This window comes from Sander vitreus, chromosome 17 (assembly GCF_031162955.1).
Source record: "Sander vitreus isolate 19-12246 chromosome 17, sanVit1, whole genome shotgun sequence".
NCBI classification, from domain to species: domain Eukaryota; kingdom Metazoa; phylum Chordata; class Actinopteri; order Perciformes; family Percidae; genus Sander; species Sander vitreus.
Genome location: NC_135871.1, coordinates 27,099,403 through 27,121,237, shown reverse-complemented (window position 1 = coordinate 27,121,237; position 21,835 = coordinate 27,099,403). Strand labels below are relative to the sequence as shown.

General features: G+C 41.1%; 1 protein-coding gene across 1 annotated transcript; it reads right to left on the bottom strand.

Moving 5' to 3' along the window:
• Positions 1-463: 463 nt before the first annotated feature.
• On the bottom strand, positions 464-12,852 carry LOC144532791 (gap junction alpha-5 protein-like). The gene is made up of 7 exons (XM_078273727.1): positions 12,478-12,852; positions 7,134-7,267; positions 5,989-6,153; positions 4,632-4,928; positions 4,433-4,498; positions 4,192-4,340; positions 464-2,070 (listed from the first exon to the last, which is right to left on the bottom strand). The coding sequence occupies exons 2-7, from the start codon at positions 7,200-7,202 to the stop codon at positions 1,611-1,613; spliced, it is 1,206 nt and encodes a 401-aa protein (XP_078129853.1). The 5' UTR covers positions 7,203-7,267; positions 12,478-12,852; the 3' UTR covers positions 464-1,610.
• Between the last annotated feature and the right edge of the window lie 8,983 nt (positions 12,853-21,835).

Genomic DNA, 21,835 nt, shown 5'->3' with positions numbered 1-21,835 from the left:
CAATTGGCCTTTTCCCACAGGAAACATTTTGACATGTCACAGAAGGAAAAGCACAGGTGCAATTAATAAAATGATAGATGACTGAATTCCATTTAGCTGCTTCAGTTTCAGGGTCCTGCGGGTATTTAGCTTCCTCTTATAGGGCTGCAACCAACAACTGTTTTCATAGGCGATTAATCTGTTTTATTTTTCTCGAGTAATCGATTTGTTGTTTGGTCTAAATTTCAGAAAATGGTGAAAAATGTCGATCAGTGTTTCCCAAAGCCCAAGATGACGTCCTCAAATGTCCACAACTCAACGATATTCAGTTTACTGTCACAGAGGAGAGAAGAAACTAGAAAATATTCACATTTTTTAGACTATGACTCAAACTGATTAATCAATTATCAAAAAAAAAAGAAAATGTAATAGTTGACAACTATGTATAAGCATTTTAGAGAGAGAAAGGACTCCCACAGGTTTTGCATAGTTTTATTTGCAACGCTTTTTAAATATACAGCATTCACATTATCGAAGTGGAATAATAAATATAAAAACAACAATTTTAACTGATTATTGATAGTAGTAATCAGTGTCATCTGTTACACTACAGTACAATATGCTAATACAAAACCCAATGTAAAGATTTTAGGCCAAATGGGTTCATAGCCATAATACAGTGCCGTAGAAAGTCACCAGTAGTCATCCAAACTGACAAAGGCAACGATTCAGGACATGAATGAGAAATTTGAACATAACTTTTAAAAAGTGAAGAAATAGTAAATATATGCTGGTGTGAAGATGCATTTGGCATTTGTGCTTCATATTAACATCCACTGATGAAACAGCTGGGACGAACATCTGCATTCAAAACAGGCACTGCTGCAATTAAAACTCAAACAAAACTTTTGCTTTAAGTCGCAGCAACTTCCAGTCAGTCATCGGCTAGTCTCGCAAGGATATAGATTAGTCATCAAGCAATCACTGTTCTCAGCTTCCATCAAAAAACATTTACTATATATGCTTCAGGAAAAATGTGTCTCTGCAACTGTAAAAATGATCTTTTCAAAAAGTAACAGGCTGCACTCTGAGTGAAATATCTGGCAAACAGCACAAAGGTTGAGAGCATTGTGACTAGAGAACAGTCTTCATCTCTACTTTAACTGTCACGGTGCAAGCTTTTGCATTTTTAAGGATTGCCTGCATTTAAATTATGTTATAAACATGATTCTCCAGATTAATGTGCATTGTCTCTGCATGCACTGTTCTGTTTTTATGACTTTATAATAATATATGAAACTTATAAGCACATCAACACAAGATTCAAAGTGATGCTTTTCATGATTCTTTGTGGAGAAATTCAGTTTTGCAGATCTGTCCATTAAATTTGACAAAATCATGAGTGTTAGTCGACTAAGGATTTCTTTAGCCCTAGCATCTTAATCAAGTCGCAGAGTGGACTTACACTAATTTCAATGGCAGATGTGGAAAAACAGAAAAACAGTTGCTATAAATGGTTCGGATGACTCCTCCCAGCTGACTTAAATGAGAAGCTTTGTGTATGATGTGCACGTGGTTATGCATAAAAGGGTCAAATATGTTCCAGTTTATTTAGAATTTATGCTTTCTTCCTAAACAGAGAGGTCGGTTGTTCTTGTTCGGCTGCTCGTTCCGCTGGTTTTGCTGAATCTCCGTTTGTCGTTCTGACACAGCCCTCCATTCGGGCAAAGCAGCAGCCCGTCTGGGCCGCCATTCTGGATCTGAGCGCAGCTGATCTCCCTGCTCCCAGGGGTGTAGGAGTTAGTGTCGGTCCTCAGGTATCTGTCATTTTGGATCTGATTGTTACTAGCCTCCTGCCATTCGGGCGAGTAGGCGGCAGCCATTTTGTGCTTCTCTGTGGCCATGTTCTCTGAGTTTTGTAGTTTAGCCAGGCGGTGGTTGGGGAAAGGGAGGGGCAGGAAGTGCGAGGAGTCAATCACACACTGGCTGAAGTCTGGCGGTGGGCTTGATGGCAGTGGAGGAGACAGAGAGAGCTGTCGGGCCAGCGAGGTGTTAGCAGGAGCGACTGCCTTCTCTGTGTAGCAGTACTGCCTACAGCAAAGAGATTTAACCAGTTAACAGATATGATACAATTTCACCATAAAGAATTAGTAAACATAGTAGAGCCCGACGGATATATCAGCAGGCCGATATTTTCGGCCGATATTAGGCATTTTCCAAACTATCAGTATCGGCATTTATAATGGCCGATACATTTTAAAAAATTAATTTAATTTAAAAAAAACGGACGAAACCCCCTTCAACCATGTTCTGAGTGTTGGCGTTGCATAGTTTGTCCACCAGAGGGCGCTCTACAACCTCCCTGTTGGCAACACTGATTTTTTTTTGTTATTGTGGTTTTGTTCAAAGGACTTTAAGTTTCATATCTTAAGTTTGTATTTTTATACATTTTATTTATCAGAACTTTAATATATTTTGATGTTCCTCTGTTCTGTTGTGACAATAAAACAAACACGTTTATTTTTAAACTGCATTATCATATTATTTTAGTGAGGACTCATAAATAACTACAAATAACTAATGTTCGGGAAATCTGTTTATGTTTTGTTACGTGTTTCTGGATGTTTTTTTTATATATATATCGGCCGATATATCGGAATATCGGATTTTTAAATTACCAAATATTTGTATCAATATCGGCCTTAAAAATCCTTTATTGGTTGGGCTCTAAAACATAGTTATAAGCGACTATCTGAAAGCAAACATTTTAGCTGCCAAGAGGCTGAGTAGGGGAAACTAACTTGCCAGACGCACTTGCTGCAACTGACTTACTGATCCAAATGACTGCGTTCTGTTGATTTACTTACAGGAGAAACAAACAGTTGTGCATCCAAGAGATTCCATCAAGTGTTTCATGGCATACCAAAAGGTGTCCAAAAGTCATATTGAAAACGGCATTAAAAAGTGGAAACAACGTTAGAAAAGCATTCTACAGCGGTCAGCAAAAATAAGACTTCCCTGTCACCTCCTCTTGTTCACAAAAGCCCACGCAGGTGAAAGGATGATATCACTATTGCTTCTGCCTCCACCAGGAGCCCTATTTACCGTAAGTGACCAAAATGGGTTTAACAATAAAAGACTATACCTTGTTCTTACAAAAATGTTGTACTGTAACATGAGCTTTAGTCTCGCATTGCCAGACCTTCCTCCACAGCCCTGCGGAGGAGGGTCTGGATAGTCCACCCAGTATTCCGGGATGGGAGAAAAACGTGCTCTAGTTTATTAGCATTTCTTTAAACCAATCACAATCAGCTTGAGAGGTGCTAAGCGCCGAGCGGAGCCACGGTGCCGCTGCAAAATCACCTCGGGAAGGAACTTGTTTTGGTGGAACATGTGTAGTTCTGTCAGGTCCATTAAAGTCAAGAACAACACAGATAATAAAAATGCTTTAGGAAATTTGATTGAATAAATTACAAATTAAATTTGGCGGTATGGCTCTGTTCAGAGGAGTCCCCTGACCTTTCATGAGCACCATGAAAAAGCAGCAGCAGCAGCATTAAGACTGGGAGAGCTGAACTATTCCCCCATATGAACAGAGCAGCAATGATTATATAGAAGCAAATGCCACGTTATACACGACAAGGTGGAGCAGGGGAGGAGGTGGGTAGCATAGATGCGAGCAGCAAGCAGTTAGGAGCAAACTGAAGCAGCTTTAAGTAGGGCACCCTGTTTGAGCGTAGCCATTTAGCAGCGAGGGGAGTTGACCAGCTGATGCAGATCAGTTGTTGCAGCTCAGCTGATGCGACCGTGTTGTTGGCCAATAGCGGTTAGCAGCGTCTTGACTACTTGGCCTGCCAGAACTGATGCTGACGCTCAATTTGTGCAACAGAAAACTCAGATTGGACAGTCTAGCTAGCTGTCTGGATTTACCCTGCAGAGATCTGAGGAGCAGTTAACCATAGTCCTCAGAAATCCACCAGAGTTTAGAATGCCAACACTAAGAAAGCGGAAGGTACCGGACATTCTGGTGGAATTTCCGGTGGCATCGGAGCATTCCCGGAAGTGGAATGTCGTGGATACAGACTACATGAGCTCCAATAAGAGGTTTTGAAGTAAAGGTGTAGGGTTGTAGGGCCAATGGCAGACAGTCCTTGAAGACCAATATGGTCGTTTAAACTCAAACCACTCTCACAAATGTGTTTCTTACTGTACCTGCAGCAGTGTCTCCATCCCAGGTGATGCAGCTCGAGCACACTGAGGAACAGAGAGACGGCTGACACAGCCATCATGAACACTATGAAGACATTTTTCTCTGTTGGTCTGGAAACGTAACAGTTCACGGGATGTGGACACGGCCAGGCCTGAGAGAGACAGAAAGAGAGAATATGACTGGGGGGGCCTGAATTTCATGTTTTATACATATAATTGAATTGATTTTGATTTCTGGCTTTACCTTGCAGACATACAGGGGATTGAGGAAGACTCCATACATGAAGTACTGGAGACTCAGAAACACCACCTGTATGGAGGTCCAATCACAGTCAGTCTGCTACCTACATGGTATGTTGTCATGCAGAAAGTGTAGTACAAAATGGAGCACAAATACAGTAAGAGGTCATTCTTATTTAGCCTGTAGTAATAGTAGCATGTACCTCCATGACGCTGCGTATCAGTATACTGAGTATGTAAGTCCGCAGCAGCCCTCCCCTCAGACGGATTCGACCTGCTGATTGACCGTCTCCTTTTTCCTTTCCTCTGTCCTCTCCTTTCCTCCCCTGTTTCTCTCCTCCTCCTCCTCCTCCTCCTCCTCCTCCTGTGTCCTCCTCTCTCCCTCCTCCCTCTCCCTCTTCCTCCTCTCTGCTCCTCTTCTTCTCCTCTCTGCGGACATTGTGCATGGCGTGGCCCATGTAGATCAGACTGGGAGTGGACACAAACACAATCTGCAGCACCTGCGAGGATATCAGCCAGATTGATATAGTTAAAAAAACTGTTGAATTAAAGGTTAGTGACACTCAAAATTAAAGGACTAAACCAACTTGGTTTAGCCGCTTTAAATCAGTTGAAATTACACCCAAATATGAGGAGCTACTAGGGGTGGGGTAAAAAATCGGTTCACAAATCTGTCATGATATTTAAAATTGATTCTTTTCCTAAGAATCTATCCTTTTTATTTATTTATTTTTACCAATGATTCACCTTAATATTTTCTGTTTATACGGTACTACATCATATTAGACTGGGTAAACCCAGCGATTTGATTTCGCCCTGCAGCTCAGGCTGGAAACCTGTACATTATTCTGTCCTGCTTCCGTTACAAATCTGCGGGAACCAATCACAAACTGGCTTATCCACCTGGCGCTATTGGCAGGTTTAACACGATGATGACAGAGAAGCGACCAAGCAGCTTCTTGTTTAAATTCAACAAGCCGGCCACCGAAGTTGATGCCGCTGTCGCTGCTACGTCACCCGGATCGTTGGTCTGATTGGTTGAAGGACTATCCAATTGCGTACAGAGTCATTTGAACTATGCCCGTTGATCACGCCTCTTGTGTAGTAGAAAATACAGAGCAGACTCCCCAGACTAATGTTCAATCTTAAAAGATTGAGCGTGGTCTGGTGATAGCCAGATTAACATATCAGTTTCCAGTAAAACAGAGCGAAAGCAGAAAATGCAGAAAATCCACGTTCTGTACTTCTTTACAAATGAAATAAATGTCAGACTGACTGACTGACATGTGATGTGCATTCTTCTTAGAAAACAATTAGTTTTTAGAAATGTGTCATTATATATATATATATATATAAGAAATTAGTGTATTATTCAACTTTTGTTTTTGTTGAAGAAGGAAAAGAAAATCGCACTATATATATATATCGAATCACAATACAAATCCCATATCGTCAAAAGAATCGAATCGGGACAAAAGCATATCGTCCCAGACCCTGGGAGCTACTATTCAGTTTTGTCTCTGTTTCCTTCACATCACATGACATTAGATTGTATATTACCCAGTATCGTATATGAGCTATGGGGAAAGCTCGGTCATAACAAACGTTCTCGCAGCCCGGCTGCTCGGTGTCACAGTTAAAATCTTCCTGTTCGTCTCCCCACGACGACTCAGCGGCAGTCCCGAGCACCAGGATACGGAAGATAAACAGGATGGTCAGCCACACCTGTGGAGCCAAAAACAACAGAGAAAGTATATCAAACCCTCCAAAAACAATAATATGTAGACTCTGTGTGGAAATAATGATAACATTCAGGAGTTTTTGTGTTGGAACTTCTGTAACAAGATTTGAAAATGTGATAAAGTCTGTACAAATACATTAGCAGGAAGTGGTTTTTAGTTTAGTAATGTCTTACTGATTCCATATTTTCAATTGTTTGTGTCAGCTGCAGATGTTCTCATGTATTCTGTATCAGCAGTCAGGGATAATGAAGTTAAACTGAAGCGTACAACTGGCTTTGAAATTAAAATAATGTACGTGGAGTGGCATGGTTTTATTTCAGTTAGCCTAATAGCTGGTTTGATTTGCATTGAGAGATGATTTTATGGAAAGTACCCCATGCCAATCTCTAGGTATGGTGAAGGGGCTGTGATGATGGGGGGGTATGGTGAACTTTATCAGGATGCATAGTATCCTGGATCCATGAAATAACTGGCCTTTAAAAATAAAAATCTGCCTGCCTCTATGGGAATTTAACATAGGGGTGTACTTACTTATGCCCCCTGTATTATAAGGAAGAACATTTATTTATTTACGATACATTATTCATTCACAAAGAAAATTGGTGTCCTTAAAGGTTGGATTTTTCCTCATTTTTTAAATTAAGGCATTAAGATCAATTTCTTATTTTTTTATTCCTCTTTTTAGTCAACTTTAGCATGGGTGTCCTAATTTGTTCACATGACTGTAAATGTTTTATTTTGAGTGTGTATATGTCTGTTTCCACCATGTGCAGAGGAAGTCAGACTGGTGCCAGGCTGCCTGGCATGCAGTGTTTGTAAATTATTGTGTAAATGTATGTGTGTGTGTGTGTGTGTGTGTGTGTGTGTGTGTGTGTGTGTGTGTGTGTGTGTGTGTGTGTGTGTGTGTGTGTGTGTGTGTGTGTGTGTGTGTGTGTGTGTGTTTGTGTGTCTGTGTGTTGTAACCTTGCCAACAGAGGTAGAGTGTTCCTGTACTTCCTCCAGGAAGTTTCCCAGTAGGCTCCAGTCTGCCATGACCAGTTACAGCTCAGTTTTTTTTAGTTTTCTCTTAGCAGTCACTCAGCAGGTACAAGATTCACCTGAGGAACAGAGAGCACACACAGGTTTCATGTCTGCAGCAGATTTAGGCTTCTCCTAATCTCATTCATGGTTTATTTAAAAAAAAAAAAAGACACAGCTGTGTGTATGAGGTGATATTGTCCATTAAAAAGACTTTAGCCAAAAGCATCTCAAGCGTAAAATGATCTCAAAATCATAAACTAACAAAAAGTAAAAACAAACGCTATAATCCATTTTGCCAATCTTCTTAAACTTAAAAGTTGTTTCCCCAAAAGCATCACAGATTAAACATGAATGATTAATAGGATGAAGCTCCAGAACCTGCAGGAGGAACCAAAGACTACACCTTTATTAGACTTTTATCATTAAAACACTGATGTTCATCGTTAAGTGATGTTTTATGCAAAATTAAGTGATAATGTTTAAATTGGAAAATAAGAAAACTAAACTAATGCTCACACAGGTTGTCTGTCATTGTTGTCCCTCATTTTACCTAATATTTTATTTTATTTTTTATTGAACCTTTATTTAACCAGGCAGGCTGCTGACAACAGGTTCTCATTTGCAATGGCGACCTGGCCAAGAAAAGCGTAGGCGTGCAAGACAACAAATAGTTTCACATTCAATACAGTACAAGAATACAGAATACAATATGCTACAATAATATATATATATATATATATATATATATATATATATATATATATATATATAATCTCTTTTGGACTGAATGTATTGTGTATCTTGAGATCTTTTTAGTTATGGTGCGTATGTTGATTTCCACATGCAGAAATGATGACAGAATGACATTCACACTAGGTGACAGATAATGAAACTTATATGAACCTTTTCTAATTCAGTTTAGTTTGATATAAGTTTAAGAGTAACGTTGCTCCAGCAGCAGCTCTTAACTTGTGAGATTGATTATTATCGGGAAATGGGGCCTAACGTTCCTCTAATTAATACATGAAACAATTGTGTTTTACACATTGTTTTTGATTCATTTTAGGTTTGACTAGAGCTATTTTAATGTCACTGTGCCCTCCTTTTCTTCAATGGTTTAATGGTACCTGACTAAAAAATTCTCCTTAAACCAACTCCTAATACTCACATAACAATACTTGATTGAAACATGTTAATTCACAGTTTCCTTTGCGTATTTTCTGGAAAATCTTTCAAACTTTGGACTAAATTTGGATGTTGTTGCTTTGTGTGTGTGTGTGTGTGTGTGTGTGTGTGTGTGTGTGTGTGTGTGTGTGTGTGTGTGTGTGTGTTTTCTTGTATTATCTTGACCCTGTGACCCTCTCTCCAGCCCGGCCCTGACCCTATTAATATAAATGTCTGTGCCCATGTCTTAGTTTAGCTTCACTCTCAGTTCCCACACTACCCCTCCGTCTGTCTCTGGGGTTGGAAAACTAGACGTCCACTGTACACACACACACACACACACACACACACACACACACACACACAGTGTCTGTCTCGCTCCATGTGGATATTTATGGACACGCAGTGAGGCCTCACTGTTCATTACACACAACAATGTGACATTTTTGTTAAGAACAAAACAATATAATCATATATTTTATTCTTGGAGCCAGTAGAGGAGTTAAATAAGTGTTTATCCTGAAAGAAAGTGCCTTTCCAATAGTCAATAACATTCAAATTGCTCATTCCTTTAGGAACATGAATGTGATCAGTAAGTTTCATGTTGTGTTTGGTATTTATGACGTTGTAAGACAAATGTTCGACATTTTGTTTCTTGTCATCTCTTGTTGTTATAGATACCATAACCAGATGAACCTGCAGGTGTCTGCATTTAGTCTCCTTTACCAATTGGTCAAAGTCGCACAATTCCATGCACAGAGTGTTCACAACAGTCTTATTTGTCGCTCTTTGGTTCAGGGAAACTTCCAAATGCAAAACTTAACATTGGCTCCTTAAAAGCTATCTTTTTTAATGCTACCTTAATCTAGACTGTCCTTTATTTTACAATGATATAGACTTTTTTTGTTTTTGTTTATAATGTTAAATGTATTGAAATAAGATGCAGAGTATGCCTTGTAGATTCCAATTCTCTCTGTATGGCAGCTGAAGGTTTTTAAAGCAGCTACAAAATGTAATTAGTTAATTTATTTATTTATTTAACCATTATTTTACCGGGACGTCCCTTGAGATACCTGGACAAAAAACAAGCATAGGGTAGATTATTTAGATTATTGAGAGGAGAAAGAATGGTGCACAACCAAAGAACAAAGGGGGCTATTTTTGATGTGATCCAAAAACTCGATTACATACTCAGATATTAATGTGATGAAGCAGTTGCCACTTAGTTGTTTAACTTTTATAACTGTTATTTCTTTTGTTTTCTTTTTCCTTTGATTAAACAACACTAACCTAAAGGCCCCCACTCTCTTTCTATTCAAACCAGTACAAACCTTTTTTTTAAAGACATCAAACTTTGCTTTGAGTAATCTTTTTTACCCCCAACAAAAAAAGTTCAATTACCTGGTTATCTTGTCTTAAAATGACATCCCACACCTTTTCCCTCCTTAAAAAAGTCCATCTATGAATATGTTTAACTGCCGGACACAACATGTCTCCTCATTATGTGACACACACACTGTGTCACATAGTGGGACACTGTGTGTCCTCTATGATGTGTGTATATGTGCACTGGAGGTTTCATGTTTCCACATCACACTTGTGTGTGTTGCATACTGCGCCGTGATTGGCTTGCAGGATGGTTGTAATGTGACAAAGTTGTACTTGTACGTGCACGTCTTAAACTGAGATCTAAGAGTATCAAACTCTGCACAGTGAAGATCAAACAACAAAGTGGCGTAGCAATCACAAGTGCAACACATTTTGACTGGACAGGGACTTTAAAGGTCCCATGGCATGAAAATGTCACTTTATGAGGTTTTTTAACATTAATATGAGTTCCCCCAGCCTGCCTATGGTCCCCCAGTGGCTAGAAATGGCGATAGGTGTAAACCGAGCCCTGGGTATCCTGCTCTGCCTTTGAGAAAATGAAAGCTCAGATGGGTCGATCTGGAATCTCCTCCTTATGGCTAGAAATGGCGATAGGTGTAAACCGAGCCCTGGGTATCCTGCTCTGCCTTTGAGAAAATGAAAGCTCAGATGGGCCGATCTGGAATCTCCTCCTTATGAGGTCATAAGGGGAAAGGTTACCTCCCTTTCTCTGCTTTGCCCACCCAGAGAATTTGGCCCGCCCATGTGAGAGAGGCATCATGGTTTTCAAACGAGCAAAGTGGCAGTTGGTCAAGGCCACACCCCACCCTCCACCTTGCCCCCCCCTCTCCTCCTCAATAGCATTTAAAGCTACAGACACAGAAATGTCACATACTAAGGAAAGCTCATTGTGGGACTGGCTCTAGTGGCTGTAATTCTGCACCAAGGCTGAATTTCGGGAAAGAGACTTGCACGATCACGGAAGGCTTGTATCATGTGGACGCGCCGACAGTTTTGTTGTCATTACTTAGAATTCCTCATGGGGGCGACAGAATCTACGCACTATAGCTTTAACAGCAGAATTATTCACACTCACATTTTAGTGGCATATGTTATCTTGTGCTCTCCAAGTATCTATAAATGAATCAATACCAACCGCGACAGCAACGCGGGTATTGTTTTCACCGTGTATGTGTGTGTGTGGTGGTTCTTAGGTGTTTTTATGTCGGTCTGTATGTCTGTGGCCAGATTTTGTCACCCTGATAGCATCACAGCCGTACAAGACGCAGTTGTTTAACTCTACATCTGTTTAGTTGAGATCAAAATAAAGGGCGAGTTTGAAAATGGGTGTGGTCCGAGCAAGGACGCCAGAAGCAGAGGGGGTAGAAAGTAGGGAAGGGCCCTCCACACACTCTTTATGCCCCCTGGCTCGATTTGGTGTTGCGTCTTTGATCCCATCACAAGATTGTCTCTGTTTCAGAAGATGCATTGTAAGAACTGTCCTAATTTCACATAAAAAAAACAACTAAATTAAAATGAACTTGCCTGTGGGGGAAAAAAGACAGAAAACCACATCTTGTGAGAATGACTGTAAAAAGCTAATCTTTTTTTGATTGTCCTTTATTTATTAAACGTCCTTTTAATGCCCCTCCCTTCCTGTTTTTGTAAAACCCATAAGCTTTAAGCAAACTGTGTGTGTGTTTGTGTGTGTATATTTATGTCTTTTACAAGTGTTCCTAACATCATTAATAACAATATTACTTCCTTGTATAGACTTTCGCCTGACCTTTGCATGCATATGTGTGTGTGTGTGTGTGTGTGTGTGCTCATTATCCAGCACTCAGTATTGTTCAGCATCCTGTCTCGATAACACACACACACACACACACACACACACACACACACACACACACACACACACACACAGCTTTCCTCTGCTCGTTAATAATAAATATTCAAAGATGACTTCGCGGATGTTTTTAAGGCGATAATAGACGTTATTTATAAGTTGCACTATTAATATTCCGCAAAGTAGTAGTGGGTCAACATGATAAAAATGTGAGACATTACTCAAAGAAACAAAAACAACAAATGCATCAAGACTAAAATAGTTCTACATAAAATTTCCAGTTGATTTTTTTTCTTTTTAATTTCCATATTTTACTCCAAACTGGATATGTTTTCTACTCTCTGAAGCTCCTAAAACTCTTTCATAAACACCAAAACTAAAAAAACGATTCCAAAGGCAAAACATTTCTTTTTCAGACTCTTGCCTATTTAAACATCTTAGATCTTGTGAAAATCTGTCACTGTCCTGAAGGACATTAATTGAGGTGCGCTTGGTTTACGCTGACAGCGGCTCCTTTCTGATCACAGATACTCAGCTCCTTGCCTGTGAAACCTGCGATGGTTCTTCTATCTTCTTTGCACATTTTCTCTCTGAATTTAAATGTTTTTTGTGGAGTAAAACGTCATTTTCTTGTAGTGAAAAATGTATGGGGCTCATGCACGCTGTATGTCATTGATCACTGAATAATGCAATGAAGAGTTTTCATTTGTTGTTTCAGAGTTTCCACCAGGACGGGGGTAAAATGAATCAGGAATCGAACATTACATCAAACGACAATACTTGAAATCTGTGATATTAAACATGTAAGTAGATGTTTTGCCTAAAATTAGCAAATAAAAGTCTGAAGTTGTAGGCTGCATGTTGTGTTAAAGAATTCACCTGTTGAACGGAAAGCACACACTTTACCTGATTTAGGATTGCAGTTGGCCTGTGAAAGTCTTGGTCAAAGTTGGTAAAGTGGCTGCTCTCCTCTTCCCCAGCAGTTATGTTGAGGTGCCTTTGAGCAAGGCACTTCCTCCCCTTCCACTGATCCTCAGCGTCCAGCAGCAGCAGATGTTTGTAGGTGAGGTGGTGGCAGATGTCTTCCAGGTATTTAAGGTGTATGACTTGTCTTCCTTTAGTTGCACGTTTGTGTCTTAAATCCAAGTTAAGTCGCTGAATCTGAACTTGAGACGGCGTCAGGCTCCGAGCAGAGAGACAGACGGATGAACAAAAAAAAGTTCCTTCAGTTGAGTTGACAGTGAGACAGCAGGGCACAGATGAGAGCAGTTTGTGTCCAGAGGACTGAACTGAAATGTGTATGAGACTCTAGTTTGTACCAGCCTCCTTCTCTCTCTCTCTCTCTCTCTCTCTCTCTTTCTTTCTCCCCCTGTCTCTCTCTCTCTCTCTCTCTCTCTCTCTCTCTCTCTCTCTCTCTCTCTCCCCCTCACATCAGAGGAAGTGGGCTTGGTGCCTCGCTGCCTGCTATTCAACTCTTATGTATGTGCATGTGTGTGTTTGTGGTGTCTGGCATCTAAAGGAAGTCAGATATTGTATTAGGACACAATGGCTGCAGGTCCCAGTCATGTTGCTCTATTCTTCTCTGTATGTCTCTATATGTCTCTCTTTGTCTCCATTTGGTCGCTTAATTCGTGGGAGTACAAACTTCACTTAAAAATCAACAAACGACCTGACCCGAGGCCTGGACACACTTTGTACATAGTTCCCATATACATTTTGGAGACATTTTTAGCAAATTTCTAAAACATTCATTCAACCAATCATCCGTACAGTAAATACAGATGCATACTTTGAAGAGGAGCAACTCTTCTGTCATTTACTGTAACCCTATTTGCTCTTTGGGGAGATTTGGTCATTCATGAACTTTCTCCAGCTGGTATGGTGTTGGGCGGTCTTCTCCACTTCTTTCCAGGATGATGTTGTTTCCTAACTCTTCTGTATATATATATATATACTATGGCTGTGGTCAAATAGTCAAACAAATGACATCCTATGTCTTTTCCCGATGAAAAACGTAATGAGGAGAAAGACAGATGTGAAGTAGAATTCATCGGAGGATGTTTTTAATTTGATTATAAATGTTATTTATAAGTTACACTATTAATATTCCGCAAAGTAGTAGTGGATCAACATTATAAAAAATGTGAGACAATCAAAAGAAACAAAACCAACAAATGCATCATGACTAAAAAAATTCTACACAAAATTTCCAGTCAAATTTTTGTCTTTTAAATTTCCCTATTTTACTGTTACAGTAAGGACAACCCTGGTGCTCAGAGAATCTGACTGCAACACCAGCCTATTATGCCACGGCGGATGTTATTGACGTGTGTCTGCATTGTTCCAAACTACAATGTTCCAAAGATGGACTACTGAAGCACATTCTAGTTACTTCGCCCTATGCATTCTTACTGTGTCGGTTAATGCAGCCTATACAACAACCTGGTGAAAAGTATTGCTTAATTACCAAGGTTGGAATTTAAATTAAAAAAATATGGGCTACCAGTCAAGTGAAACCAAATGGTTGGCACAATGAGAATGGTTGCTCACGCTCCCCCTCACCCTCCTGTCCACTTACATTTATCAACATGATTGTATGAAAATAATTGCTTAAATCCATGCAAGATAGGCATATTATTTATTTTTGTGAACAGTTGTATGGTGCCTTGCTTTTAATGTTGGAGAGTAATGCAGAAACTTATCACGTAAACAAACACATAAAGTGGTGAAAGTAACATAACATTTCAAACTAATAACTATCCCAGGTCTGCTGGGTGAAAGTCCTGTCTTTGTTTGACCCATCCATCACAACCTGCCCCCTTACGCAGAAATGTGGCACTCTTATACTTCATCACCTTACTTTGTGCTTTTGCTTCTGTCATACTGTAATAATGGGAGGCTACTACAGTAAAAGGCGCCGTCATTATAAACATAAATATAAGTTGTACAAACGAAGAGTAGTCAATAATACAGTAAAATAATATATCATGCCATTTACTACTGTATGAGCACACATGACTTCAGGGAAACAGATGACTGTTTTTTTCAGAGAACTTGTGATGTGTGTATGTGTTTGTGTGTATGTGTGTGTGTGTGTTTGTGTGTTTGTGTGTGTGTTTGTGTGTGTATGTGTGTGTGTGTGTGTGTGTGTGTGTGTGTGTGTTTGTGTTTGTGTGTGTATGCGTGTGTGTTGTGTTTGTGTTTGTGTGTGTTTGTGTGTTTGCGTGTGTTTTGTGTTTGTGTGTTTGTGTGTGTGTGTGTGTGTGTGTGTGTGTGTGCGTATGTGTTTGTGTGTTTGTGTGTGTGTGTTTGTGTGTGTGTGTTTGTGTGTTTATGGTTGTGTGTGTGTGTGTGTTTGTGTGTGTGTGTGTGTGTGTGTGTGTGTTTGGTTAAAAGAGTTCCCCTAAATTCATGTGAAACAGTGGTTCACCATGTGATACTCACACACAACAATACATAAACAACTTTATCTAGGGTCTCTATCTCTGAATTGCTGCTGTGGGTTCAGCCCCATTGATTAATATATCCAATTGATATTCTGCGACATTTAAAAAAAATGTTTCTGAGTCACATATAAGGACAATAAAACACTAGGAAGCTGCAGATTTAGAGAGATGATAACATTTTTAATTTTGTTAAAAATACTTTCTTCTTGCAACTCATGACTTTTTCATCAAAGCAAAACTTTTGAACAATTAATGCTTTTCACAAAATATGCATGACACAACCGGAATAATTTAAGAAGGCTTTATTTTGTTCTTAACTGCTTCTGGTGATGAGAGCTTGTGCCAAACTCATAACCATCACAACGGATCTCTGTGTGAAACTATTTGCCATGCAGAGCTGAATTTTGAAAGATATGATCCACAAAATTGTTGTCACTTGTCACTCAATCAGTTGAACATAGATTTAACAATATCTAACTCACTTAAAATTCAAACTTGCAATATTTAAAAACAGTATAGCAGTGGTGTAGCACATTCACACTGTACATTCTCACTGCACACTCACAAGAGTTCTGTATCATTTAAAACGGTTTGGTATTGGTATTTGGAAATGAATCACAGTTTTTGCCATTTTTGCAAAACTGGTCAGGTGAAAAACCCTATGAATAAACGAGGAAGGGATAGAGTGACCCTGCCCGGAGGAAGACCGGGGCCCCCGTCTGGAGCCAGGCCCAGATGGAGGGCCCGTCAGCGAGCGCCTGGTGGCCAGGTTTGCCACAGAGCCTGGCCGGGCACAGCCTGAAAAAGCTACGTGGCACCTCTCTTTCCATCCCATGGGCCCACCACCACCTGTGGGAGGAACCGCTGGGGTCGGGTGCCCTGCCACATGGGTGGCGGTGAAGGTCAGGGGTCTTGACGGACCAGAACCGGGCGGCAGAGGCTGGCTCTGGGGACGTGGAATGTCACCTCTCTGTGGGGGAAGGAGCCAGAACTTGTGTGGGAGGTGGCGCGCTACCAGTTGGATCTGGTGGGGCTTACCTCTACGCACAGTCTCGGTTCTGGAACCATACTCCTGGATAGGGGTTGGACTCTTTTCTACCAAAGGGCCCGAAGGGCTGCAGCCTCTGCCGTGAAAGAGGCAAAGCAGCGGGTGTGGGAGAAGTTCGGAGTAGACATGGAGAAGGACTTTCGGTCGGCACCAAGGTGCTTCTGGAAAACCGTTCGCCACCTCAGGAGGGGGAAATGGGGAACCATCCAAGCTGTGTACAGTAAGGATGGGATGCTGTTGACCTCAACTGAGGAGGTAATAGGGCGGTGGAAGGAGCACTTTGAGGAACTCCTAAATCCATTATTATGGTAGAGGCAGATCTGGAGGATGATGGGGGATTGTCGTCAATTTCCCTGGTGGAAGTCGCTGAGGTAGTTAAACAACTCCACAGTGGCAAAGCCCCAGGGATTGATTAGATCCATCCAGAAATGCTTAAAGCTCTGGGTGTGGAGGGGTTGTCTTGGTTGACACACCTCTTCAACATTGCGTGGAAGTCTGGGACGGTGCCTAAGCAGTGGCAGACCGGGGTGGTGGTTCCCCTGTTCAAAAAGGGGGACCAGAGGGTGTGTGCCAATTACAGGGGTATCACATGTCTCAGCCTCCCCGGTAAAGTCTACTCCAAGGTGCTGGAAAGGAGGGTTCGGCCGATAGTCGAACCTCGGGTTGAAGAGGAACAATGCAGATTCCGTCCTGTTCGTGGAACAACGGATCAGATCTTCACTCTCGCAAGGATCCTGGAGGGAGCCTTGGAGTATGCCCAACTGGTCTACATGTGCTTTGTGGATCTGGAGAAAGCATATGACCGGGTACCCTGGGAGATACTGTGGGAGGTGCTGCGGGAGTATGGGGTGAGGGGGTCCCTTCTCAGGGCCATCCAATCTCTGTACGACCAAAGCGAGAGTTGTGTCCAGGTTCTCAGCAGTAAGTCAGACTCGTTTCAGGTTTGGCCTCCGCCAGGGCTGCGCTTTCTCACCAATCCTGTTTGTAGTATTTATGGACAGGATATCGAGGCGTAGTCGGGGTGGGGAAGGGTTGCAGTTCGGTTGGCTGGGAATCTCATCGCTGATTTTTGCAGATGATGTGGTCCTGATGGCATTATCAGCCTGTGACCTTCAGCACTCACTCGGTTCGCAGCCGGGTGTGAAGCGGCTGGGATGAGGATCAGCACCTCTAAATCTGAGGCCATGGTTCTCAGCAGGAAACCGATAGAGTGCCTTCTCCGGGTAAGGAATGAGTCCTGACCCCAAGTGAAGGAGTTCAAGTACCTTGGGGTCTTGTTCGCGAGTGAGGGGACAATGGAGCAGGAGATTGGTCGGAGAATCGGCGTAGCGGGTGCGGTATTACATTCAATTTATCGCACTGTTGTGACGAAAAGAGAGGCAAAGCTCTCAATTTACTGGTCAGTTTTCGTTCCTACCCTCACCTATGGTCATGAAGGCTGGGTCATGACCGAAAGAACAAGATCCAGGGTACAAGTGGCCAAAATGGGTTTCTCAGGAGGGTGGCTGGCGTCTCCCTTAGAGATAGGGTGAGAAGCTCAGTCATCTGTGAGGAGCTCGGAGTAGAGCTGCTGCTCTACTGCTTGAGGTGGTTCGGGCATCTGGTAAGGATGCCCCCTGGGCGCCTCCCTAGTTAGGTGTTCCAGGCACGTCCAGCTGGGAGGAGGCCTCGGGGAAGACCCAGGACTAGGTGGAGGGATTATATCTCCAACCTGGCGCCTCGGGATCCCCCAGTCGGAGCTGGTTAATGTGGCTCGGGAAAGGGAAGTTTGGGGTCCCCTGCTGGAGCTGCTACCCCCGGGACCCGATACCAGATAAGCGGACGAAGATGGATGGATGGATGGATGGTTAGGTGAATCTCTGAGAAAGATAAAGTACACTTGTCCTGAGGCCTGTACTACGAAGCAAGATTTGGCGTTAACGAGGTAACTTCAGGTTCAACCCAGGGTTTTCTGTACCACAACGGTGGATCACTTGTTACCGGGTTCAATCGCCGTGGTAACTTATGCTGAACACCTAACCTGGTCGGGAGCAGGTTATGTTGGAGATTAGAGATCTGGTGTAAAAGCACCGCCTACTGACCAATCAACACTCGATTGACAACGGCGTCACCGCAGTGGAAATTAGGACGGTAAGATCAGGCGGAGCTCGGTGCACGGAGAGGGAGAGAGAGAGAGGGAGAGAGGGGGAGAGAGGAATGCGCTCATAAAAGTTAAAACATTTAGAGACCAACAACCCCGTTAACATTCCCTGATGGGTATTTTTATGAAATATATAGATTTTAATGGGAGGGAATTACATATAGGCTATCGGCATCTTGAGCCGTGTGTTGCCAAATGCGCACATCGGTTTGAATTATGTTTTTATATATTTTATTTGCTCTCACGATCGCTTCTACTACCAGGGTTGCAACTGAAATAATAGGTTAAAGCAACGACGACGCTGCTGGATTGGGAAACCCTGGGTTGATTGAACTAGTTGTTAACCACCGTCGTGACACAGCTTATGTGGGACTGTGGTTGTTAGGGTTAGTGAAGCCAGGTAACTGAAATAAATACAGGGCATGTTGATCTTGATTCGTAGTACAGGCCTCAGATCATTCCACACATTTTGAAGTTAAAATGTATATTATCTCTTCCCATGTACATAACTGAATGTATATAAGTATGTAATAATGCTTTCTGCTGTGCAGTGCTGAAACAATCTTCAATTAAGTCATTAGTCAATAGACAAGACAGTTATTTGAGAACATTTTATATTTTATGTTAAGTAATTTATCAAGCAAAACTTCCAAACTTTCACTTGTTCCAACATCTTGGACAAGTGGATTTGCTGCTTTTCTTGTAAAATGAACATCTAAAGTTATTTGAAGACCTTAGCTGTTGTTTACTTGTGATGGACGTTTTTTATGTGTGGACAATTCATACATTAAAGATGAATGAAAAAAACAAATGAAATGAAAATTATGAATTTTTTAAATGATGTTTGAAAGGTTTCTAAGCCTGAAACATCTCAGCAGCACAATCCAGAGAAATTCAACAATGTAAAGATACAAAGAGCTGTGTGTGTGTGTGTGTGTGTGTGTGTGTGTGTGTGTGTGTGTGTGTGTGTGTGTGTGTGTGTGTGTGTGTGCACATTTCAATGTGTCTTTGCCCGTATCACACCTCTGTTATCGTCTTGCATTAAGATCATAGCATACCTTTCCTTAAAAGAGCCCACACACGCATGCACAAACACACACACACAAGCAAAAGATGTGCACAAACTCTGGCTGACCTCTCTGTTCTATTTTTAGGAAGTGCTTCATTGGTGTTACAGCGCACAGCAGGCAAGTAGGTTTATCTGAACCGCAGCACCTCCTCTGACACACAGCTGACTGTCACACCAGAGAGGGAGAGTATGACAAAGTGGGAACAACTTTGGGGGTTGAACTTGACAAACTCAATAGAATAGAGAGGGGGACAAGGACATTTGTTGAAAGATAATGTGTAAAAGGGATTATGAGGATTATGTCTGTAAAATATGGATTGCAATCCTGTTTATTTACAGGACTTTGGGACATTGGGTGGCTGAAAATAAAGTGGGCCCCAGATCTGTAGGATCCCCAAAGCCTATTGGCTAAGATTCACAGGGTGTCAACTCGTTTTAGTAATTTAATTAATTGCAAATTTGTTGCAATATCACAATACCAACTAATACAGCCTGCATTATTACCTGATCTTGTGGCTCTGTCTTGTAGAAGGGGCCCTGTGTCATATTCTAGTCATAAGACCATAACATCTTTGTTTAAATTGTGGTTGTGTTACATAGCACCTTTAAAAACAAACAATAGTTTACAAAGTGCTTTGACAGAAGAACCAAAAGCGCATACAAACCAATACACATACAGTACAGTATGTACACATAAATGTAGTCGTGAAAATAGAAGATGGGGCACCTTAAAAGGACAGAAAAAATGATAATTCAAAATGAAATTAAGAGGTGCTAGGGTAAAAATACAAAGAGAAAGACGATAAAAAGCATAAACATGAAACATAAAAGCAAGTCTATAAAATGTGTTTTAAGAAGTGATTTAAAAGAAGTCACTGATTCAGCGAGCCTTATCTCCTCAGGCAGGTCTGAAGCCGAGGTGCCCTGATGGAGAAAGCACAATCAGCTCTGGTTTTGAGCTTTGACTTTGGAACGGTTAGAGGGGCCCCGCCGAGGATCTAAGGCTGCGAACAGCCTCGTATGGGGTCAGCATTTCTCGTATGTAGTATGTCGTTTTGATATAGATGATGTACTGCAAGATTCTTTCAAGGAAATGTGATTATAGAGTTTACATTCCATTTCACCTTCTATTTGTATTGTATTTTTTAAGTCAGGTTGTAATGTTCTTTGGATGGGAATGAATATCTTTTTGATATGCTTTGTAATACAATGTCGAATTGTTCAAACACTGTATAACATATTTGTAAAAGTTGGCAAATTAAAAAAAATTAAAATTAAAAATTAAAAAAAAGTATGTAGTTTTGATGATAACAACCAACATGGTGACTCTGTCCTCTGCTGGTCACAGTGTAGCACTACAACAGAGCGTCGAACGTGTCAAACTGAAGGCCCGCGGGCCAAACCAGGCCCCTCGCAGATTTCAATCTGGCCCTCAAAATAATTTAGGTTCACAATACATTTTGGCCCAACCTAGTTGTGCCCCAAACCCCAAAAGACAGGAAACTGTTTGCAGACAACAATTACATGACATTTAAAGCAGAATTTGGCAGATTTGCCAACTTTGAGACTCAGAAATTCCCACAGAACCAAAGAGTTAGCATAATCCGGCTGTAAAACGGGTTGCTGTGAGTCGGTAATTAAAAATCTTTGTAATCTTTGTTTTGCTTGATTTGCAAAATTCTATCATGGCTTTGGAACTTTTTGGCTGACTTTTGTAGAGCTTTATGTCAACAAAAATGTGACAAACGTCGGAAAAAGCAACAAAATCATTGAAAAAAGCAAGAAAAATCTCGAAAACATAACGTACATAAACTATAAATGTCTGCCTCTCAGTGAAATTGAGTTTGACACACCTGTGTTAGATGATTCAAATCTGATTTATTAACAATTAAAAAGTCTCTTTTCCATTTGTATCAACGTCTCAGTGCTCCAGTAAGCCATGACAGTGTGACCCTGAGCCAACATATGTGTTCCGTTTGACAGTGTTTGTAGTGATGTTTTACGAATTCATCTGGTTGTGATGTACTCTTAACTAATGGTGTATTGTTGTTTGATTGCTGCACCCTGTCTGCACAACAAATGTACCCTTGGGGACTAATAAAGGAACCTATACTAACCATATACTGCAGCTGCTGAATGGAATTCAGCCTTTATTATCTTCACCTGGATGCATGTGGGCCTCGCAAGAATCTTAATACTTAGAAATAAAATCAGCTTCTTTTTTTATACTTCTATACTTGTCATTCTTTTCTTTTGTTTAACCCTGGTGTCCGTCGACCAGGCAAACATTTTTTTCAATGTTTTGGTCGTCTTTTTTGACACTTTTGTCGCTCCGCCCCCCCACAATGTTTTTGTCACTTTTTCTGATGTCTTTGTTGATTTCTTCTGCGCCTTTTGACGTTTTTGTGTTTTTTTCCCCCACGTTTTTTTAATCTTTTTCCGACATTTTTGTCACATTTTTAAAACACCCAAATTCAATGAAAGTAGTCAACTCATCATTTATTATACTTATAAAAAGCGTAGGGAACCCGCCATGTTCCTTTTTTTGTTGAAAATCTGGT